At 35.0% G+C, this 23,905-nt stretch overlaps 1 protein-coding gene across 6 annotated transcripts in view; it reads left to right on the plus strand.

Annotated features, from left to right (window-relative positions):
* PPP2R5C (protein phosphatase 2 regulatory subunit B'gamma) overlaps positions 1–19,524 on the plus strand; it is a 204,795-nt gene extending 185,271 nt beyond the window's left edge. For all 6 annotated transcript variants that reach the window (XM_072930435.1, XM_030274998.4, XM_072930436.1 and 3 more), the window contains 9 exons: positions 1,185–1,244; positions 3,186–3,294; positions 5,396–5,449; positions 7,205–7,375; positions 7,930–8,057; positions 9,612–9,713; positions 11,589–11,661; positions 13,954–14,070; positions 16,886–19,524. In XM_072930435.1, coding sequence (XP_072786536.1) covers positions 1,185–1,244; positions 3,186–3,294; positions 5,396–5,449; positions 7,205–7,375; positions 7,930–8,057; positions 9,612–9,713; positions 11,589–11,661; positions 13,954–14,070; positions 16,886–17,017 — 946 coding nt within the window. In that variant the 3' untranslated portion in view covers positions 17,018–19,524. The remainder of the gene's footprint in view (positions 1–1,184; positions 1,245–3,185; positions 3,295–5,395; positions 5,450–7,204; positions 7,376–7,929; positions 8,058–9,611; positions 9,714–11,588; positions 11,662–13,953; positions 14,071–16,885) is intronic.
* Positions 19,525–23,905: the final 4,381 nt, after the last annotated feature.

The raw sequence follows: 23,905 nt of genomic DNA on the forward strand, positions 1-23,905 counted from the left end.
AAAAGCCAACCACAAACTTGGAGAAAAACTCACTTAGCTGTATAATATTTAGGAGATCAAAGTTTAAAAATTTTGCATCCAAATGTAAACTAGTGCACTTGTCACCAAGGAGGGAAGTTGTTCCAGCTTGTCTTAAATTAGTGAATTGGGCTGTGTAAAATGATAAACTCTTGAAGTGTACAACTTTAAAAATATTTTATTTTCATATACTTTTACCTTCAAGTTGTCAGTTTATTACTGTGCTTACCTAAGAAATATAAGGCCTTCATTTATCTTTTAGTCTCTGACTAGAATCACATTCTTTTCCCATAGTGCTTTAGTTTCTATTTTCCCTGAAGTAAAATAGTGGTTTTTTTTTAATTATGAAACCTGTATGTCAATCCAAACCTCTTTGTATCAGTGTGTTTAATTTTGCTTGGAATTATATCCTGAATTATATGGAAAGGGCCTTTAAGAATTAAAAACTGTCGCTTCAAATATTCTGGATTTTAATACGTCAGCCTATGACAAATTTTCAAATTTAGAAAATGCTTTCAAATTAGTGGAATTATTTTCTCCCAAGTGTAAATGTTTATAACTCTGCAAATTACCTGAAGCAATTAATAGAACTTTGTCAATAAATTTACACTTGGGTGAAGGAAGCTGAAAGGTGACTGCCGAGTAAATTACGGTGCTCTTCTAAAGAAGATTAATGAAAAGGTGACTTCTTTATTAGAAGCCTTTTGTATGCACAGAGATCTGTAATGCCAAAAAGCTTTTTACATCCAGAAGCAATAGCTGGTTGAACCCCTTGTGCTTGCATTTGCTTTAGAAGGTTGAATCATGGTGTTTAATTATGCCAGATATTCTTGTGTTATTTTAATATTTAAAGTGTTATTTGCTGTGTTCAGTTTTGCATTATTAAAATGGCATACAATGTGTGTATTGAGAAAAGCTTTTGAGTGGGAAAAGCTTTGTTAAATGTGGGAGAAAAGAGCAAGCAGGTGTGAAGCTTGAAAGCAGCTGGGTGTGCTACTGATTTTTGTTTCCACAAAGTTTCTTTTCCACTGTGTCTCTCTGCTCTCCCTTTACTGAGGGATTGAAATATCTGGGGTCAAGGCTACCTGTAATGGTAGATGAGGATCTTGGTATTAGATTTGTATCTGTCTTCAGCAGTAACCCAATAAAATGTTTCATTTATTTAGGTTTATTTATGAAACAGAACATCACAATGGCATAGCAGAATTACTGGAAATACTGGGGAGGTAAGTTGTAGGTTTTGTTTAATTAAACTCATTTGGTTTTAAGAGTAGACTTCAAAAATCAAGGGGTTTTTGTGTAAGATTGTAGAAACAGAAGAAACTTGAACCTTGTGGCAGTGTTTTGGGACATAGCAGTTTTTGTAATCCTGGTTTTTAGGTCATATTTTCTGGTTAAGATCCTTGTAATTAACATTAGTTGTAAAGCAACTACCAGTAAAATGTAATGAGTTGAAATTTATTAAAAATTCTTCTTTGAACATGTAGTGGTAAGCAAAGGAAGCACAGATTATGAAACTTCAGAAACCTCATTTTGCTACTCCCATAATTTCTTTGTCTTCAGTGATGTATCTATAAGCCTTTGACACTAAAATTTTACAATTTAAAGCTGATAGTTTCATTAAAACTAGTGAGATTTTTATTAGCTGATTTCCGTAATCCATGTGCAAGCTTTTGACAATTTTTTATACATTAATACACTGCAAAAGCTCAGTGAGGATTACTTTATGGTATTTCCATATCTTTGCACATGAAAGTAACAGATGAGCAGGAGCAGGTTGCTCAGGTTTGTGTCTAGTCAGGTTTTGTATATTTCCAATGATGAAGACCTCCACAGTCTTTCTGGGTAGTGGGTTCCCACATTTGACCACACTTAAAATAAAAAGGGTTTTTTCCTCATCCTTTAATTAAATATCCCATCTTTCAGTTTGTCTCTTGCCCTTTCAATGCACATTGCTGAGAAGAGTCTGACTCTCCACACCGTCCCTTTGTGTATTTGCACACATGGGTGAGCCTTCTCTTGCTTCAAGCTAAACAGCTTTTTCAGCCTCTCTGTGTATGTCAGGTGCTCCAGCCTCTTCATTGCACTTTATTGGACTCATTCCAGTACATCTGCATCCTTCTTGTCCTGGACACACACACCAGATGGCTCATCAGGGCTGAGCAGAGGTGAAGGATCACTGACTCACCTCAGCTTACTGGCAGTGTTGTTTCTAATGCAGCCCAGAAGGCTGTTGAAATTGGAAAGCTGTTTTAAAATTTCCTAGGTCTATGTGCCTGCCCAGAATGATTCTTTAATTTTCAATTAAATGTTCAGTGATTAAAGACATGCCCATCATTACTTCAGCACACTATACTCAAGTAACACTCATCAAAACTCATCATGAAAACTATGAAGTTTAAGTACTAGAATATGGAGCTAAATCTTCCAAACTGTTACTAAGTCACCAGCTTTTTCATTCTTGGTTTTGTTAGGTTGGCTTTAAGTATTGAAAATTTAAAAGTGACATTGTCGGTTTGGTTTTGGGATTTTTTTACCCTCTTAGGCTTCCAAATCAAAATTTCTGGTAGCTCAGTGAGGCTTCTGTGCTGGAAGTGGTCTGTACTGGTTATTCATCCAGTCCATTAAGATTTTCCACCGAGCATGTTGTTGACACAGAGTTTCTTGTTCTGGTGCTGTGGATTTAGGTAAAGGTGCCATTGACCCAGTACTGAGCTATCTCTGCACTCAGCTGTAACTGGGATATCCTGTGCTGGGTATGCTCTTTGGTTCTACTCCAGGGCTTTGCAGAAATACTAATAGTTAAGTAGAAGTCATGTTTTGACTTGTCTGCTGTCCTGGATTACCTCTTCTACATCCAGTCACTGTTTTACTTGTTAATATCATGAGGAAGCTGGGAGAGCTTTGAAACAGTGAGTAGTTCATAGTGAAGGGTGAAGTCTGAACTGTAGGTATAGTTGTGTGCAGCTTGGAAGAAGAGTTTGAGACTTCTGAAAAACTTGGTTAAGGTATTGACAGAGATTGATTTTCTAATATTTACAAATTACTATTTGATTAATTTGTAAATATTAGAAAACAAGGCCTAGAATTTTTGTATATCCTATACATTAGTGCAAACTTCTATATATCATTGCTGATCTTGATTTTTTAATTTCTTTCCCTGGCAGCATAATTAATGGATTTGCCTTACCATTAAAAGAAGAGCACAAAATATTCCTATTGAAGGTTTTGTTACCATTGCACAAAGTGAAATCACTCAGTGTCTACCATCCACAGGTAAATTTTACTTGGTGTTTTTCATACTAGTGTTTAAGTAAGCTTGCTTGAAGAGTTTGGGAGACTTGAGTAAGTCTGGTGGAAATTCAGTTCTAAGCTCTGAAACTTCCTTGCTAACTGGCCTGGGGGAAATTACTTAACACATATGCCTATAATGCTTCACTTGTTGACAGAAAAATTAAACGTTTGTGTGCAATAATACCCTTTTTAAAAGACTGTAGTGTTTATCATTGAAACATATATAGTAGTTGGTTAATGTGAGAGTTCTTAGTATTTATCCACACAGTATTTTTTGTTTCTCTTGTCAGTAATGTTTAGACATCAAAATTTGCAGAAAGGTATGGTTTTAATGGATGTCATCTATAAACACTTTATTCTAAATAACATGAAGCAATTCAGCTGAATTCAGTTTGTTGGTGTTTTGAAAGGAATTGGGCATTACGAGGACATCATTATTTAATTCAATAGAGCCTTTTAAAAGTACACAAAAAAAAGGGGGCTTCTGAGTTGTATCGTGCTTTCAATTCATCTCTATTTTGTCTTTGCTAAATTTACTTCCATTCAGAATTTCTAGAGGAGTGAGAAATCATTCAGTGTGAGAGAAAATACAGTATTGTGTTGATATGCTGAAATTTTCTGTGTGAGATTGTTACACAACTTTTGGGTTTTTAATTGGAAAATTTACTACATATTTACTATGTAGTTTGAATACTCCAGAATTCTAAGTACCATTTATTCAAATAAAATCAACATGTATTTTTAAGAATGCCTTTTCTATAGTTACAGTTCTCTAGCAATGAGAGATGCTTATAAGCATTTGCTTTGGATCTTGCCTTCAGTGGCTTCCATCAGTTGCTGTTGAAGTAACAGAATAAAATGCCTCCCATTTCAAATTTTTTTTTGATTTTCTAATGCCACGAACAAAACATGTTGGAGTGTGAACAGCGAGACCCTTCATATCTCAGCTAGAACAGATACCTGTGATCATCAGCTTTTCTACTGACCTGAGACATATTGTTATCTGTTCCCCTTAAATCACAAACTAATTCTCCAAAACCTTCAGCTGATTTGCATTGCTCTTCAGCATCAGTGAAAACAGGGTAGTGATAAAAGGATGCTTCCCTTACATGTCCTACTGAGTGAAATGGAAAAGTACTTCAAGTGAGTTTAGAGTGTGAAACCCCAGAATAGATGCATAAAAATTCACATTGAAACAGTGGCAAATAAAAGGATTTGCTGCTAAGGACACACATGGAGAAAGTTAATTTTTGTGTTAAATCAAATTTACTTTAGAATAGGGAAGAACAGCAGCTGTAGTCATATTGGCACATCCCTCAAATTACCATGGGGCATTCCTGGTAGGAATCATCAAAAAAGGGAAAGGAATTGGGTCATTGGCTGAACTTCAGTAAATGGAGAGACTTAGGAAGATGGTTAAACAGTCTGTGAGATGAGCAGTGATCTCCCCGGTTACTTTGGGATTATTACTCTATGGAGTGAAAGGGATGTAATACTTCACCATTTAGACACACGTGGACAGTCTCATTCTCAGCATTGCAGTTGGTAAATACTGTAATTAAGCCTCAGGTTGCATCAGCTTACATTGATAGGCATAGTTATCCTTAGTTCTGATACATACAAAAATCCCAAGATTTACAGCTGTTCAATGCACTTTCATCTAACTTAGGTTATGAAATAGAAAATACTTACTAAATCAGCATGGGACACCAAAATGTTAGTGAGTGGAAAGTACTCTAGAGGACAGGGTCATGATTTTTAAGTCTTGTATTTTAAAAGCTGAAGTGTGATGAAATCTAAAGTACTAGGTCTAAAAAGAAAACACTGTCATGCATATCTATATTATAACACAGAAAAAGGTGAGGACAGACTTGTAAAGTTTGGAAAAAATTGCTAAAGCTTATTTACCCTTCTGTTTAAGTTGTCTGCCAAAGAGGCTTTTAAATTTTAAACTTTTTAAATTGCAGAAGAAACTTCTATTTTATTTGAAGCATTCAAAATTAATTTTGACTTAAGCTAGTGACTTCAAAATGTGTTCAGTTTCATAGTGAGAATTAATAAAACTCCTTTTCTTTTACTGTAGCTGGCATACTGTGTAGTTCAGTTTTTAGAAAAGGACAGCACACTTACAGAACCGGTAAGTTTATCTTGCTATTATTACATATTTTCAGCTACTAATACAGCTTACATCTGTAGACTGTTTAAGGAGGTTTGGGGTACAAAGTATTTATTTGTAATGGTTTATATTTGAGTCAAATATTTAAGTATTTTGATCTATCAAATTTAGTTTGTTCCAGCAGTCATTCAGAACATCCAAAACTATTTAAAGCAACATTAATAATACTGGTCTTACAAAGAGACAGATGTTATTCTGCTTATTTTGTTATGGCTGAGCAGATAGGAGATGGTGGGTCCAGAAGCAGTTTAGTCAGAAATTAACTTGCCAAACTGTGCTCTGTTGAGAGATGGATGTTATGATGGAACCCAGATTTCTGACACACAGCTACCTATTGGTGCAAAGCTTTTAAATCAGATCCTGTTCATGTCTGCCAGCCTTTGACAAAATCAGTCTTTGGTCTGGCTGCATATAATTGCAAAGATGAATAATTTTAACTGTCCTCTGTAGTAGCTAGTGGTTTAGTTCATTACACCCAATATCAAGTAGTAAGAACTAATCTGTTTAATCAGTAGATCAATTTAAAAATTGCTGCTAACAAAAATGCGCATTATTAGATTATGACCGTTTTCATTGTCAATTGGAAACTGGATTTCTTGAAACAATTGGAAGTATGCACCTGAGCAAGAGTTCTCTTCTAGCTGTAGCTTTTAATATTTAATAAGATAGCAAATGTCAGGCATTCTATCATTTGTACTGTATGTGATATTGTTTTCTTAGCTTTCTTCCAGACATCAGATAGCATGTTGCATATTTCATAGTAGAATCTAGAACTACTATGCAACCAAGTTTGTTTCCTTTTTTGATCCCAAATTAGTATGTGATTACAGCTTTTTTTAAAAACTTAACTCATGCATCAGCAAAATACTAAGTTCCTCTTCAAAAGATCCTGGTCCTTTCAAATCTAAATGCTTTAAATCCCCTTAAAATTGTCACATGAGACTTTGTGACATTTTTAAAAATCTGTGTATATTAACCAAGGCTTCATTAGGACATAATGTCTGCTTTCAGGATTAAATAATATGTACATGAAAGAAGCACATATTTCTCAGAGTTGTCTTGTCCTTGATGATATTAAATATTGCTTACAGCTCTTACAGCTTTTGTATTTTAAAATCATAGAATCACAGAATGGTGTTTTGAGTGTTCATGGTTTGCTTGATAAGCAAGTTGGGTAAATAATTTATGAATCATGAAGGAAGTTAAGACTAAGATTATAGTAAGATAGTCAAATCAAAGTTTAAGAGCAACATACTTAGAGTAGTTGGGCACCTGTCAATTCAGGCATTTATAATAAATACTTTGTTAAAATATGTTGACAGAACTTAATTGCTTGAGTTTTGGATTACATCCCCAAGAAGGTAGAGATTTAAAGCTGCTGTCACTTAAGTGGCATGTAGTTTTCCTGAAAATGTAATAGGAAATTTGCACTTTGATCATACTAAGTTAGATTTTCTCATACTTGGGTTTTCTGTCTAGTGTTTTGATTATTATTTGTGAACATGTCTTATAGATGTATAACTTCATTTTCTGAAGAAGCAAGTTTAGACGCATTGACAGTTATTTCTGTGACACTGAACCATGTCTGATTACTACTGTTGCATGGGACAAAAAATCATGAGTTTTGTGTTCTGCTTAAAATACCAGACTTATTAATGCATTATAAGTGAGTTCAAGGTAAAGTGAAATTATCATGAAATTATTTTGTCTCTACAGGTGGTAATGGCACTACTGAAATACTGGCCAAAGACTCACAGTCCAAAAGAAGTCATGTTTTTAAATGAACTAGAAGAAATTTTAGATGTTATTGAGCCATCTGAATTTGTTAAAGTTATGGAACCTCTCTTTAGACAGCTAGCCAAATGTGTGTCCAGTCCACACTTTCAGGTCTGTATTTACTGCATGTACAATGATACCAGAATTTTTGTAAAGCAGACTTGTAATGTATTATTCACCGTAACGAATTTGATTTGTTGCAAAGAAGTAAGTCTTCAATTCTATGTCAAGTTGCAGGGATCCAAACATTTATTTTACTGTTTCTTGTCAAGAGTGCAGTATGTGCATTCATGTTGAATGATTCACTTCAGTGTTACGCTTACCATAAAACAGCTGAAAAACTCAGTGTTTTCAAAAGTATCTGAACCCTTTCAGTATAGTGTTTGCGTTTCATTACTTGTCATACAAGTTCTACAAATACTGGTTCTTTTGGAAAGTATTTCTTTGCTTGAATTTCAGAGTTCTTGAATTATAGATTGAAGCATGTAGGGACGAGGTAAAAAGCAGCTTTTCCATCTCTCCATCAGCTCCATGACTCTCGTTAGCACTAAAAAATCCAAGTCTGATTTGCAACTTTTCTTACCTTTCCCTTATATTTGCCAAATGTTATAATTAGTTGCTCTGTAAGAGATTGAAGAAGTGTTCCTTTTTTCATGTTCTCTTAGGTTGCAGAGCGAGCATTATACTACTGGAATAATGAATATATTATGAGTTTAATTAGTGATAATGCAGCAAAGATTTTGCCCATCATGTTTCCATCCTTGTACCGGAATTCAAAGACGCATTGGAATAAGTAAGAAACACTTGTACAAATTTCTGCTTCTTCACTTATCTGTAGTTATAGGTTTAAGAGTTTGCATCTGTAGTTGCTAGTTTAACAGTGTGTGAGCTGTTTATTCTATGATGTTGAAGTTGCTGGGTAAAGAGACAGTTTTTAGGAAGTATTAAGAACTGTGGAAGATAGTTTTTCCTTTTTTAATTAAACAAGAAAGAGTGTTTTAGTGCATCTAATAATTGACATTCTTCTATAAATATGGAGCAAATTTGGCATTCATTGGTAGTTCAGAATCTTCTAAAGACTAACTTTGATTTCTGATCACTAACCTATTTGCTGATTGCATTTCTTCGACATTCTAGTGAACTATCTTGTAGATCGGATCATTTTTCCCTTTTTAATTTCTTTTTTGTTTTTCATTGCTTTTTTTTTTTTTTAATTGCTTTTTTCTTCTTTCTCCATTGATTATTTTCACTTTTTCCCCCACAATAACGTAGTACTTACGCATGAAAACAGTTCTGGTCAGCTCCCTTCTGCAGCTGTTCCATTGTAAATTGCTTCTTTCTTTGAGCTATTGTGCAACTGCTGGGATGGTGACAGTATCCCAGTCTGGCTCTAGCTGTGAATTGAGGACTGCTGATGAGCTGGCCAAGAATGAGTAATCAGTCTGCAATTAAACTCTGGGAAAGAAATGGAAAATAAAGTGATGTTAAAGTGGTTGCTTACTGTCACTGGGTGCAAGCAGTAACAAATAATGTACTCATTAATAAAATTCCAATTCAGTGATGCAATTGTACATAGTAAATGTGGCTTGCTGTTGGTTATTTTTTCTGACTTTCAAGGTCGTGCATTCATTTTATTCTGAGTAAAAGTCATGCTACCAGTACAGCTGCACTCTTACTTGTAACTCCATATACAATAGAAAGTAATCATTTAACGGATTGCTTTTTGAGCAGCAGTACATTATAGCCTGGAGCTGTAAATTCATCTGTAAAAGTGCCTCATAAAGCAGATTGATTTTGTGTAATTTTTGTGATGTTTTCAACTTTACTTTTCTAACACATTTCTTAAGAGTTCTGGCATGATTGTGTTGAACTGAGTGCTGTTGCTGTGTGGCAGTTTTCAAAAGGAATGGGGTCTTTTTTGCACTCCTTTTAATTACTAACTCTTTTTTTCTTCAATTTATCAGTTGCCAGTAAGTTACTTACATCAAGATCTTTAATGTCATACTGCATTTTCTCTACTAACCCTTATGGGATTAGTGTCAGGTACTAAATTTCACAACTAGGCCTGTATTGATACATGTGGTATTAAGAATGAAGTTCAAATTTCAGAAGTGTAAGTTATGAGTAGTACTGCAGAGTAGGAAAACTGCATTCAAAGTTGGTAATTTTAGTACTTATGTTAGGCCTCTTGTGGGTAAATTGAAACTTCCACAAATAAATTTTATTTCCACTTATTCTGAAATGATGTAATTTTCCAGTTATGTAGGCTATTGGCTACTGTTGACCAGAAAAAGTAGATTTCAAAGTTTAAAGTACTCTGAGTTTCAACCAGAAGTTTTACTTATAGGACAATACATGGCTTGATATACAATGCTCTGAAACTCTTCATGGAGATGAACCAAAAACTGTTCGATGACTGCACACAGCAATTTAAAGCAGAAAAACTGAAGTAAGTTTTCATGTCAGTGTGTCTGTCTGTTCTTGAGTAATTTGTTCAGAGTTCTTTAGCTCTGAAAAACCACTGTGTCATTAGTGGGAAGTTGCCCATTTGATTCCAGCAGTCTCAAAGTTGACTTGCTGAAACTTCTTGTTGTATGTGAATTGTAAATCTTAACAATAAGGCATCTCTTGTAGGCTTAGGCTTAGACTTAATACTTCTGGGGTCACCATCTTCCTAAAAAATTGAGTTTTGAGAGGGACACTGCTAATGGTGGAGCCCAGTGTAGAGGATCTGTTGAACAGTTTAGTTCACATCCTGTGTTTATTTTGCATGCTTTATTTACCCGGTGTTACTTCCTTTCATGTTGTCACACAGTTTGTCCCAAAATACTTTCCCAGTATTTTTCAGCATGGCATTGTGTGTTAGCATATCTTCATATTATTATAGAAGTTACCTGAAATCAAGTTGTTACTCTACTGTAGTGCAGGTCTCTAGTACAGATTTTATTTGATGGAAGAATCTTGCTAAAATGAGATAGAGAAGTCAGGAGTATTAATGATTTGGGTCTCATTTTAGGGTCTGGAAGCAGTTACTGGAAGCCTGCCCACTAACTGGATATAAAATACTTGGATTTGAATTTTATTTTAAATTTCAAAGTAATCAGGGATTCTTTCAAGTAGTGGTTCAGATTAGACACCTATTTTAACCTGATATACTGGAAGTAGTACAGATTCTCAGTGTAGATTGATTTGTCCAAGTTTTGAAGTTCCTTACTAGAATTCAAGAAGAAATGATCTTGTACTGTATCAAATTCTTAAGGTGTGTGTGTTTATAGATAACAAATTATGAGCATTGACTCTTCAAAATAAAGACTGTAATTCTCTTTTGCCTGATTGCAAGTAAGTGGAACCCCTTTTAAATGAGAAATCAAATTTTGTCTCCTCTGATTTTTATAACGTTTTTGGGTGATGTTCTGAGTGTGAACTAAAGCAGAGTGCTGAGCGATGAGCTAGCAACACAAAACCAAAATAAATCTCCCACCACATCAGAACTGAAAAGGGGGATGGTTAAAGGGTTCCTACCTCCCATCTTGAATTAATTTGGGAGCTGGAGACAAATTGTGTATGTGCTTGGATGTAACTGCTCTTGCTTTTTTTTTCTTGACATTTGGATCATCTGCTCTGTGCACTGAGAACACTTTTAGCACTTTGTTCAAAATTCTTTTAAATCCTACCAGCCTTCAAAGACAGGTGATCATTCTAGTCTCTGCAAGAAGATGTTTATTTGTAAGAAAAAGGAAAACAAACCTAGATTTTACATTTTCAAATTGCATTAGGCATAAAAACCCAAAACTTTTTCTATTTTATTAAAAAAAAAAAAAAAAAAGGCATTTATGTCATCCCTCTGGGCTTGCTATTCCCTAGAATGAGCATGGTTTTGTTGGGTACTTCTCTGTTAGAGTTCAATTCAAAATGTCTCTGGTGCATTTTCCTTTAACCTATTACCTGAAGCCATTGGGCTGAGAAATAAAAATCTCTGCCCTTTTCATGGTTAGTTATCGATTTCTTATTTACCAATATAGCATTCTAATATTAGAAATAAAACAAAAATGTGCTTTCAGCCTAGATCAAAATCTATTTCTGTTTTAATTTTTACTTGTAACAATCTACATGTGCTAAAGATAAACTGGTATCAGCCAGTTTGTTGCTTTTATGAGAAAATCTTGAGGTTTTTCCCTTTTAATGTTGATTTGAGATCATGGGGTATTGATATGATGCAAATTATCCTGTCAGCAGTGGTGTTTTAGACAGTAGACTCAAACGGGTATAGCTAAATAATTTATTTTGTTGAATTCTTTTACTCCTATATTATTTTTTTTTCCAGAGAGAAGCTAAAATTGAAGGAACGGGAAGAAGCATGGGTTAAAATAGAAAATCTAGCCAAATCAAATCCCCAGGTATTTAGAAAAGATTAACATGATCATGTTTAAATACTCTAATTTTTTTAAATATCAGTGGGGAAAACAGGTCTGATTGATAATGGAAATAAAGGAATTTCACCAATTGTATTATGAAAGATACACAATAAAAGTACTTTTCAAATTTGTAACCTTTCTCTTGTGCAAGTAATTATTTTTTTTAAAAAAGTTTCTGAAAAGTATGATATGAAGTACTTTTTCCTTTTCTTATAATAGGAGTTATACTGTATTGCAGTTTGAAAAGTTATTGTGCAAAATTACGGAAAAATACAGAGGGGCCATAATTGGCTTCTCTTGAAAAGCTGTTTTGCAAACAATATATTACAAAAAGAGATCTTTCTGCTAACTGTGAGTTTTGACTGGTCAGTTTTCCTTTGTGTCAAATGGATTCATACTGTGTGTTCTTGTCTGGTGCATTTGTTCTCATACTTGCACTGGGCTGGTCTGCTGGTGACCCTGCTCCTCAGGTCTTTCCTGCAGGAACCAGCAGGAAATGTACAGCATTAATGATGTACTCAAATTATGATAATGAAACAAAGGTCCTTTAGACTATTCATTGGATTTTGAAATTATGGGAGAAGGAAATGGTTTGGCTTGCCCCCCCTGCTCCACCCCCTTCATTTGCTTGGAGATTGCTGCCCGTTTTCTTTTAGCTCAATCATACGGTTTTCTGCTATGAACAAAAAACCTCCAAACATTTAAATTACTTCACAGCCAGAATTCTATTACACTGTAGCAAGAAACTTAATGTCCTGTATATTTTCAACACCATCTAGCTGAGTTTAAAGTAGTGGAAGAGGGAAAAATGGTACTGTGTAAACAGAAGTAGGACACTTTCTCATCTCAGTGCTATTTTAAAACAGAAAGTATGACGTAATCTCTTCTTCTAAGAAGAGGACATTTGTAAATGTTTTTTTTCTCTTGCATTATTTGCCAGGGAACAATTACTAAACTGCTTAAGTAAAATATATTAAAATTAATAAAATGTCAGTTAGCAACAGATCAATTAAATGAATTAAAAAGGATTATTCATATGAATGCAATAATTGACTTTGAGTGACAAAACATTTTTCTAATGACATAAGTCATACAAAAATCTTGCTTGAAGAGTAATTGATATACATGGTCATTTGCAATCACAAATGATGAGCTATTACCTGTTTAGCTAAATAAGTGGATTGAGTTGTAGAAAAATTCAGAGTTCTACAGGATCAATTTCCTTTTCTTTCTAAGGAGTGTTTTGTAAATAGATTTTCTGATACTGGTTTACACCACCTGTATACAGTATGTTCTGCATAGTTTGCTTGAAGAAAGCTAATATTTGGAAGAAATTAAAAATACAAATTACTGAATGCTCCACTGAATTGACATAAGGATATAAATGCTTTTAGTGCTCTAGATAATGGATTTTTGGGAGTTTCTTTTTTCCTGGAATGTCTATTAACTTTTTAGTTTGTCTAGTAACTGATGATTCTTGTTGTTCAGAGCTGTTCCTGATTCTGTGTGACACAAAAGTAAAATTTAAGATTTAAAATCATTCTTTTATTTGCTAAATCCTTGTTGTTAGGGATTTTAAATTTTTTTTTCTCATTTGCATTAAGTTATTAGTACATTCAGATACCAAAAAAGTTAGGAGGAAAAACTGATGAAAAAGTCTGTGTGTGCATGTAAATAAGTTCTGAATTTAAAACTATATACAACTATCTGAATAAAAATAAGATCTGACATGTTGAGATTACTGGACAACAAAGATTTTGGGGTTTTTTAATTCCTAAAATACCTTTATAATTGTTTTTCTTTCCAAAGACAGAAAAGTTTAATATTTTGCTTTGAAATTATATTAAATGTATATTAGGTATATTTGGTCTTTTAACAGTGTATTTTTTCTTCCAACACAAAATTGCAACAGCAAGTAAAATGATTTTGTTTGGATTACTATATTGTTCACAGAGCAGTTGACAATGTGTTAATAAGGATTCAGATTGCCAAGGTAGACATGAAATACTGACAAAATCTGAGTATTTTAAAATTGAGTCTCAGATAAGAAACCATCTTTTTTTTTGATGCTGACTGCATTTTTCAGCTGGATATTTCTGCCAAGTGTGAAAGTATTGGAGTTCAATTCTAAAATCTATTACTTAGTCTCTGGAAGAATAAAATATTGAAGTTAATCTCAAATAACTAGTCATATCATTCAAATGCTCAGATACACTCCTAGTATTTAGTTATTATGACTAAGAATGATTATTTTAACATTTTGCATTTTATTAGTACCCAACATACAGTGACACGAGTTTGCTGAACAGTCCTGTTGCAATGGAAACAGACGGGCCTTTAATTGAAGATTTGCAGACGCTGAAAAAGACAGTGAAAGAAGAGGCTTGTCAGGTAAAGCCTTGTGAAGATAGCAAAGTGCTCCAATTTATTAATTTCTGTAGGTGACTGTTAATCATAAACTTGGCTTGTATTTTTATCCCTATAACCATTTGTTCTATAGTAATACGCTTCACCGGGGCTGCTACTTTCGAATGATGGTCTAGCAGCCAGAAATAGTGTTATGTTTCTAATGCCTGTGCATCTGTATCTGCTACATAGTCTCTTTTAAGGTTTCTCCTTCTCAGACACTGTTTTTATTTTCACTTAGGAATAGCTTTTTGTGTCATTATGAGAGCAATGATTATGCTTCAAGGATAGTGAGAGCCATAGCTAAAATCTACATCATGTTCTAGTCTCTTCTCAATATAACTGTTTTGATTTTTTATAAGAAAAGCTTGTCAGTACTAGAATCTGATTATATTTTATATATTTTTGCTTGTTATTCAGAGCTTTCATAGTGGTTGAAGCTCTTGTGTTTCAAAAAATACATAAATTGTGTGTCTTGCCCACTCATGGGTCTTCTTCCTCAGTCTACCATCTGTCAGGTTCCATTATCCACTGCAGGGCGAGGACTCTCAAGGTCATTTCCATCCTTTTGTCGTTAGTTAATGCTCAATATAAATCTGTCTAAATCCAGCAAAGTCTAACACTGGAGAATTGGACCCAGAAAAAACAGTCTGTTAATTTGAACCAGTATATCCAGTAAGACATTTAGTAAAAATAAGCATGTGGTCAACCTAACCTCCTAAATTACTGCTAAATTATCTACTCCTAAATTACTTCTTAAAATTCCAGTGTCATTATCCTGAAATATTATAGTTTACTTATTATTTGTTACATAATATTTTGGGTGAAGGTTGGAATCAAAATAAATGCTGAAGTACCTCTAAGGCACACTCAGGGATTGCTGTTATTTAAACACATATGTTGTGGATCCCTGTGCATTACATACAAATCTTGGTGGCTGAATTACATCCCTCTCCAGGGCAATGAACAAGAGTTGTACTCCCCTGAATAGGAATAATGGATAGAGCTGGTCAATGAGGAGCACTGGGCTACATAAACTTTCTGAATCTCTGCTTTTCTTGATGCCTTGGGTAGCTTAGCCAGGCCCACATGAGGGAGAAAGGGGCCTTCTTTCAATTGCTTAAGACATAGAACCAGTTCTAGTGGAGAAGGGTGCATACAAAATTATTTAGAAAAATGAATACTGCCTAATTTTAGAGTTGTGTTTATCGTAGTGGTGTCCATCTTTGACTGTGCTGTTTCCTAACACTTAACTATTTTCTCAGGGTTTATGAGACTATGGTTCACTTTCTGTCCTGGCCAGAGAGCATTAAAATTCTTACTTCCTAAGTCTAAGTGCTCCAGCATCAGTTCTAGAAGAAAAGCAGCCAGAGTAGAATTCTGTGCTAGTAGTTGGGACAAGAAGTAAAGAACAAAATTCCCAGTCCAAGCTGCTGGGAGAGTTTGAGGATTTGGGCCAGTATTATACAATATAAAATGCAGAAACAGTAACGTGAGCCCAGACTAAAACCAAGGACCCTCATCTAGGTCTTACCTTCTTTTCTACAAAGAATTCAACTTCATGAGCTATAAAGTTTGGGCTATACACCTTCATTGGTAGCATTCCAGCTGGAAAATTAGTGTATCATAACCCTATGAATGAGCTTGATTTGCCACCACCCACGATTGAAAGGAAGGTGGGGACTTTAAAAAAATAAACTAATGGAAAATAAACTGTTAACAAAATTCTGAAACATGCATTGGAACTGCTCAAGTGTTCCTCAGTCTCTCCAAGTGCATACTTTCTTCCCTTTCCTTGCTCACAAAGTGTGCAAGAAGTGAGATGACTAAATGAGTATAAGCCAAGTTTTCAAAGAGAAAGATCCTGTCCTAGCAGAGTTAATAGAATGTTTTAAATCAGGAATTCTTATTATTAGAAAAACAAAGCCTGCAAGAGGATGGATAAGTTTGGATCACCAGACAGGAAAAGATGTGATTAAGGATTAGAGTATTGCAGAAGTCAGGCTAGGTAGCATTCCTGCATCAGTATTTGAGAGGACACTGGACAGACAATTATATATCCCTTGCTAAGTACCATCAGCAGTTGATGTTAAAACAAGAGCTACTACAGTTATCAATTAAAAAGAAAAAGGCAATCAAAAGGGCAGTTTTGTTTCTTAAATTAAACTTCAGAAATGAGAAACTATGTAAATATCTATATAGTTTTAGTGTAAGTAAGGTTTATGCAGAGACTGGCAATACAGCAGAATGTCCCTACTGAAGAGGTGATTGACTGACTGAGGAAAGTAGATCAGGAATTTTTTTTCTGTATGAGACTTATGTGAGCATTTTTAATGGATGCTCTGCCACAATAAAACTGGACCACTGTGACTTACTAACTTTGAACATGCCAATAAATAAATGGCTAAGTAAAAGCCAGGTAATTTTTAATAAGGACTTGTTTCTAGAAAAAAAAAGAATAAACAAGCAAGTTAGGGTAGGCGAGACAGATAAGGGAACTACATAAAGACACCACGCTAAAGTTAAAGGTACTTTGTAAGGTATATTGTCAGGTTTTGAGAGAGCATTGGTAAAATGGTAGTGATGTTATGATTGTTAATAGCTTAGAATTGCCTAGTTGTTTCTAGTTTTCCTCTTGAAATTGCATAGATGGTAGGGTAAAGAGGAGAAAGGATAAACTTTTTTCCAGATATTTTTTATTTCTGTTCCTGTAAGTGAGCATACTGATGTACAAGAAGTACTTTTAAGTAATGTTTAGGAATTAGTATGTTTGACTAACTTTGTTCTATTTTTATTTCAGGCACAAAAAGATCAGAAAAAAGATCGTCCTCTTGTGCGACGCAAGTCAGAACTGCCTCAGGATATCTATACCATGAAAGCCTTGGAATCACATTGCAGAGCTGATGAATTAATATCACATGATGGGCATTAAACTATTACAGTGAAATATTATTTTGGAGAAAAAGTTGTTGTTTTTTTTTCTGGACTCAGTTCTACAGTAGAACTTAATTTTTTGTGCCATACCAATCAGTTACACACAAAGTCAAAGCTTTCTTCAACCCATTTCTGTAGGCAATAACTTATAGAGTATGCAGCTCAAGATTAGTAGTTCAAACAATGGTAAATTACCCAGTTCCATTTGCAGAATATTGGGTTGACTATAATCAAGTGGACACAATTTCCTGGAGGTGTTGTCATAGTACCAGCTAGCTGATAACATTCAGCTTTTATAGTCATATTTGAGAAAAGTGTTCCATAAAATCTTTCCATCTAAATAAGTGAATGACCAATAGTTGGTACTAATGATAAACGTGTTTTCAGAAGTAAAATTCTTTCAACTATAAGTATTAAACTTTTTCTAGAATTTCTCAGCTTTACAGTTGTTTCAACATTATCTCTGTCTTGTTATATACCAGCAGTTTTGAAAATACAATTATTCTTTCGTATTATAAAACATGGCTTACAAACTGGTAACATTCATGACAATCCTCAGTCATCATTCCTTTCTAAGAATTCTGTAAATTCATTTCTCTTTTACTTAGGGTAAAGATATATATATATATCTATACATACCACATCCTAATACTTTATGTATATTTAAAGCCATATCTTCCAGTCTTTAGTGTATAATATGGCACCAGTATTCCAGATATGAACTGGTAGAAGAATTTTTCCTAAAATGAAAATTTGTTTACTATGACTGGGAATAGACTGAATATAAAATTTCATTTTAAGTTTTTTCAAGTCAATGAAATAACTATTTCACTGTTTTCTCCCTTATCTGAGCATTTAATACTCAGCATTTTTCTTGGGCTCTAGGAGTTCAGTATTCTGTGGCAGATATTATGTGTGATTTCAGTTGCATCAGTTTTTTATCTGAAAGATGAACACAACATTGTAGGCTTATTGAAACTAAAAAAAAAAAAAAAAAAAAAGAACAGACTCTTGACTTCCATTCTGCTTCTTTTTAAATGAGTCTAAGAGCTGAGGAGATAGTGACCATAATTTTACAGTGAAAATATTTTTGTTGTTGTTGTAAAGAACACATGTGCTGCAAATACACCTCACAAGTGAACTGAAAATGCATCTGAGTTGCTGATGATCTTCAAATGCTGCTATATATTCCACAAGATTACTTGCATGTAATGAGCTTTTTGTTGTAGATGGAAAAGCACGGGAGGAAAATCTTTAAAAATATAGTGCTTTGTCTTCAATATTTGATTTCTCTCAGGGTGGCCAGTATTTTGACTTACTTATCCTGCTTACAAGCTGTTTGAAATGTGTTCTGCTATTCTAAATGGGTGATTAGTTTCTTTTGTCTCTGGCAGTAACATGATATAACTTAATGTTTAATGTCTTGATGCATAATGAGATACAAAACGTGGCTTCTTTAAAAATAGTTTCGTTTTACTTTTTAAGGAAGTATAACATCTCCTGCATCCATAAAAAAAGTATTGCTCAAAGCAGACATTCATAGTAACCTTGTGCAGATGTAGTGCCTGCTGTTCGTTGGTTGCATTTAACATTCAATTTCCAAAATTTGTTACATTGTCTATTGGAAGAAAATTGTGAGTGGTAAATATTGGCTTACAACACCTAAATTTAAAGACCAACCCAACCTTTAAGTGGAATGTCCACTGTGTCTGAAAACATTTCCTGTAAAACTTGAAAAAGAAAATGCTTTACCATTAGGATAAACTATATGAAAACAGTTTAAAGATGCCTTCTACTTTTGAGGGAAAAAGGGTGCTTTTTTAATTGTGTAAAGCAACGTCTATGTATTTTGATATACCATTGTTTGAACTTCCATCTTTAGCTGGTAGATTATCAGTTACCTTTGATTTTGGGTGTTCAGTATGTCTGTGCAAGCGATTGCTGAAAGGAATTATTCTTATGTTATCCAAGGGAGGGGGAACCCAACTGTATATCAGTGTTTGATTGATTGTGTGATACTCAACATATAAGAACATCTTTCACTGTCTAGATTTTATTTTTATTCTTTATTGAAGATAAACACTCACCAAAAAAGGGAAGTATTGTGGTAATTTAGATGCTTCAAGTTCTTTATAAAGGCATATTTGAAATTTTGGGTCACCGAACATTTGCTTAGGCAATATTCCAAAATCTTACCATCACTAATGGTTTAGCATGTTTGTTATCAGTATTTATATATTTCGTATCATCTTGTACTAAACAATTCTAAAACTAATACATCCAAAATAAAAAGAAAAATTAAAGTAGAATTTTGGTGACTGTTGTTCTTCATAAAGTTCTGTCTGATACCTTCCCCCATTTTCCAAAATTACACCTGTACATCAGGAATGTCGAAAGTAATATTACAAGTGTCTTTTTAGTGTGGCTTTAGTATGGCTTCATTTTAATATTGTACATACATTGTACCTTGTTTTATGGTAATAAGTAATAAAAATGTAGACTTCATATTTTGTACAGAATCGTCCTATGTACAGAATAAAAAGTTCCTAGAAACAGCAAAAATAGGTAAGTGGCACAATTATTTTTCATTAGACAATATCTGTAACATTATACGTTAGTGGAATGTTAAGTTCAAATGTACCTACATATTTTTTAACATTTTGTAATTCAATTTTTTGTTCTGGCATTGTTTCTGAAGAACTTCATACACCTACCATTTAATATGCTTTTATCTAATTTTAAAACTTTAAAAAAAAAAAGGTGTATTATATGGACAAATAAAGAACATGTGAATTTTACTTGCTCATCATGAAACTAAGTTTAACACAAGGTGTTTGGGGATGTGTTCAGATTATCACTGCTAGCAGAATCATCTATACAAATCAACTTCATAAATTTCACAAAACCAAAACAAAATTATGGAAAGGCCATTAAGTAGAAAAAAAAAACAGGAATGATTGAAAAAGCAGACTTCACTTGTAGAACAGCAATCAATACTAAAATTTGGTAGTATTCCAATCTACAAATACAAAAAATGCATCTTTTATACCATAGTATTTTCCCCTGTAACATTTCTGTATTAACAGGCTTCAAGCAAAGTAGCCATAAATTCTGGGAGTATATTGTGGTACTTGATACATAATCAGATGGCAAGAATATAGGGAAAAACAAAAGTCAGCAGTACGAGTTGTCTTCCCTCTGGAATCCATAAAAATCTTAAAAAGAACTAAGGAAATTACTCACATAAAGCTGACACTCAGTAACTGGAGGAGTTGGGGGGTTGAGCCTAGGATCAAGAGCTCACTACTGGCTTGAGTTACAAATGTAAGACTTGAGTTACAAGTCAGGTCAGAAAGTTTTCTGCATGAGCTCAGTAGTAAACTCATCAAAGCATGAATTAAAAACAAGATATTGAAACTACTGAGGGTCCAGTTATTCACTTTTGGAAGTCAGGGTTGAATACATTTCAAAATACGTTTTAAAATACTGAGAGCAATGACATTTTTTCCATATAAATACTTCAGTGAGTTGCCAGCTTTTTCAGGAAAATGACCTTTAATCCTTTTCCGCTGAGGGAATTAGTCTCAGGGGCTTTGACCAGCAGCCTTTTTTGGCATTGATTTTCATGGTTTAGCTTTGTGGAATTGGAAAGGAAGGTGCTAGTGTAGCACATATTGCTTATGTTCGGAGATATGTTCATTTGCTTCATGCACCTCACAAATGTACTTACAGGAGATAGCTGTGATTTCAGGTTATCCATTTTCTGGATCATTTTATGGGCCACCCAGCTAAAAGTGGAGCACTTCTGCCCCTTGGATCTTGTCCTTACTGTGTGCAGTGATTGTGGAGACTGTGTATAGCTAATTAAGAAATGCCATTCTAATTACAATATCACCATCTCCCTGGATTATAGTTTCTTTTCAGTGAGACTTGGCTTGAGCTGTCTTTCCTTTATGAAATAAAACTTGGATGTAGTTAAACATTTTGTATGAACGAATTCCCAAAGGAGAGTTTACTGTGGAGCTGAAAGAAGGCAGTGCATTATTCCTCCCTCAGCTCCTGGAAGAGCAGCACAGTGCAGCTGGAGCCAGGCACGCGGGGACTGCATTCATTCCGGCCCCGGGGAGCTCTGCACACGCACAGGGAGGTTTGGAAGCGCTGTGACCCTGTGGTGAGGAGGGGAGAGGGCAGTCACACAATCGCCTTGAGCTGTTTTAGGCATTTTTGTGATCCAAAAAGCCACACTGAGAGAGTTCATGCTAGCGTGAAGACCTTGTCATAGTAATTTTTCTAGTACAGTCACTAGAAGTAAAGATGCAAGAGGATTAGAGATGGGGAAAGAGGCGATGTGCTTTAATAGTTACTTTTTGGGATTTTTTTCCTTTGTTTTTGGTCTCAAATACTACTAAATTAATATTAAGTATAGGAAAAATCCTTTTTTTTTCCCACTGAAGTTGTTTCTTTTATAACTTACAAAAAATATTTTCTTTCTACATACATTGTATTGCATTTGCTAGGAGTAAATCTTGTATCTTGACAAGTCCTATTTTCATTATGATTCTCTGAAATACATGTCTTTAGTTAAATTATATGGGAGATCTGTCATATTGGCCATCTTGCCCTTTGGATGGCTGATTTCAGTGGCTTCTCACTCCTGTAAGAAGGGCCAGGCCTTCTGTGTGCTCAGGAAAAGGACATACATGATTAACTAGAACCAGATCAAGGCAAATTATTTTTCACCCTGATTGAGCAGGTAAAGCCTTTTCTGTCTCCGTAGGCTTTGACTGCAGAAGAGAACTTATGTTAAAAATTAGTTTATCTTGTCTCTGCTTCAATTTCCTTTAACTTAATTTGCCTTTTCGTCCTGCTCCCCTTAGCACAGTAGATAAGGAAGAAGTGATTAAAGAAATACAAAGTCTCTACCTACACTGGCTTTTAGTTGCAAGTGGCCTAACACTTTAATATCAGAGTTCAGCAGTTGTTGCACATCGAGCATTTCTGATTTTGAAACCGACATTAAGATGAGACTTGTTGAAGGGTTTTTACTTTTTCTACAAGTCGCCAGCAATATGTATAAATATTTACTTGAAATTTAATTTCCTATCCCTGTCACCCTTTCTTCTACTTACTTCCTTATTTTCCTTATTTGCATTTTTTCCTGGCAACAGTTTTACAGCAGTGAGATATTGTATCTTGCTTTGCAAGTTACAGAAATTCTGTGACAATTTGGCACAGCAGATGATGACTGCTCCAGAAGAATGAGCATGCCAGTACTTGGAATCATTGCTTGAGCTCACCTCCAAAGAGATGCCAAGTTACCCTTGAGACATATTGAGATTGCTTAGGAATATTATCAACACCCTTTTAATGAACATCTCCACATCCAGAATGTTAATTTAACCTGGAAAGGTGTCAACCAAGACCAGGTACAGGATAGCCTTGTTGGAATGCAGACAGCCATGCAAAGTTAGCACTTTTTTTCATATGAAACAATCCTGAAACAACCTGCATGTAGAAGAATTACAAGGTGTGGGCAAACTAGATTCAGAAACTTGAAACAGGTGAGTGTTGTCTAAAACACTGTCTCAGTAACCATTCTATGGACAGTGTATTCAGGGAAGTATCTACCACTATTTTTCTTCATCAAAAAAAATTACCTTTCTGGGGCAGGGGTGTTAGGGGAGGGGTTTAAATATGTGAGGGGTGGTAGGGGAGGGGTTTAAATATGTTAGATTCATCAAAAAACAAATACCTCTGTTAGTTTTGGTGCTTGCAGTTGAAACTTAGTTGCTGAACATATAATTTGTCTTCCAGACAGGAATGTTTGAGATTTTTATTACTTAAGAGATCTGGTTTTTTCAAAGTTAAACTGGACTCATAAATGCTTTAGGAGCTTGCCTGAGCATGGCATCCTTTTTCCCTTGGTAGAAACAGAGGAGCTGGGATATGTGAGTGGGCTTTCCAGATTTCTGGTGTCCTATCTGGACATACACACTTTAATTATGAGTTACACTTGTGTAGAGGCTTACAGATCAGGTCTTTGCTAGGCAGGATTCCATCCCAGCTTCCTTCTTGGAGAGTACATCTGAACAGCTCCTGGGCCTGGGGCTCTCTGTGCATTTCCTTGTGTATCTGTTGAGGAAATGCATGGGAGACTCAGATGCAGTTTTGTATGGTTGTTTTACTTTTCTTTTGGGGACAACATTCCCTTTTCTACCTCCATATGAGCAAAAACTGGAGTTTCAGTCTGTGGGTCACCCACCATCCCTAGTGTGCTTTTGGGGAGTCAGTAGAGTTGCTGTGGAATTTTGCTGGCCCTTCCCCTCCCAGACACCTCCAAATGGCAGCCAGGACTGGGGGAGTAGTTTGGGCAAGGAGGAGTGAGATTGTCCATCTCAGCAGCAGTGAGTTAAACTCATCGAATACCTCGATCAGTCAAACATACATTGAGATGTGGCAGCTGTAACAGATGTTTAGGAGTTTTTAAAAATTAAATTCTTAAATTATTTCATTTTTAATAAAATCCCCTTTCTCACTGATGTACTCTTTGTCCCTGTCTCCTTTTATGTCCTTTGGTTTTGGGAAGCAGTCTCACCAAAGACTGGGATTAATGGTTTGGGTGCCAGATTGATTAAACTATAATTAGTACAGCTGGCTGGGCTGGGTATGGGAAGCAGCAGAGATATTTCACTGAGGAAGCCTTGCAGTTGGCCTGCTGCTTTCTTCACGGGAATACGTCATTTTTGCCACCTGACCTTACGGCTTCTGGGTTAATTTTTCACGTGAAATAAACACTATTTTCCTTTGAACAAATGAGCCTCGGGCCTGCTTTATCTTCCGGGTAAGGAGGCAGCTGCAGAACACATCTCTCCCGGGTGCTGCTGCC

This window comes from Taeniopygia guttata, chromosome 5 (assembly GCF_048771995.1).
Source record: "Taeniopygia guttata chromosome 5, bTaeGut7.mat, whole genome shotgun sequence".
Classification (NCBI taxonomy): Eukaryota; Metazoa; Chordata; class Aves; order Passeriformes; family Estrildidae; genus Taeniopygia; species Taeniopygia guttata.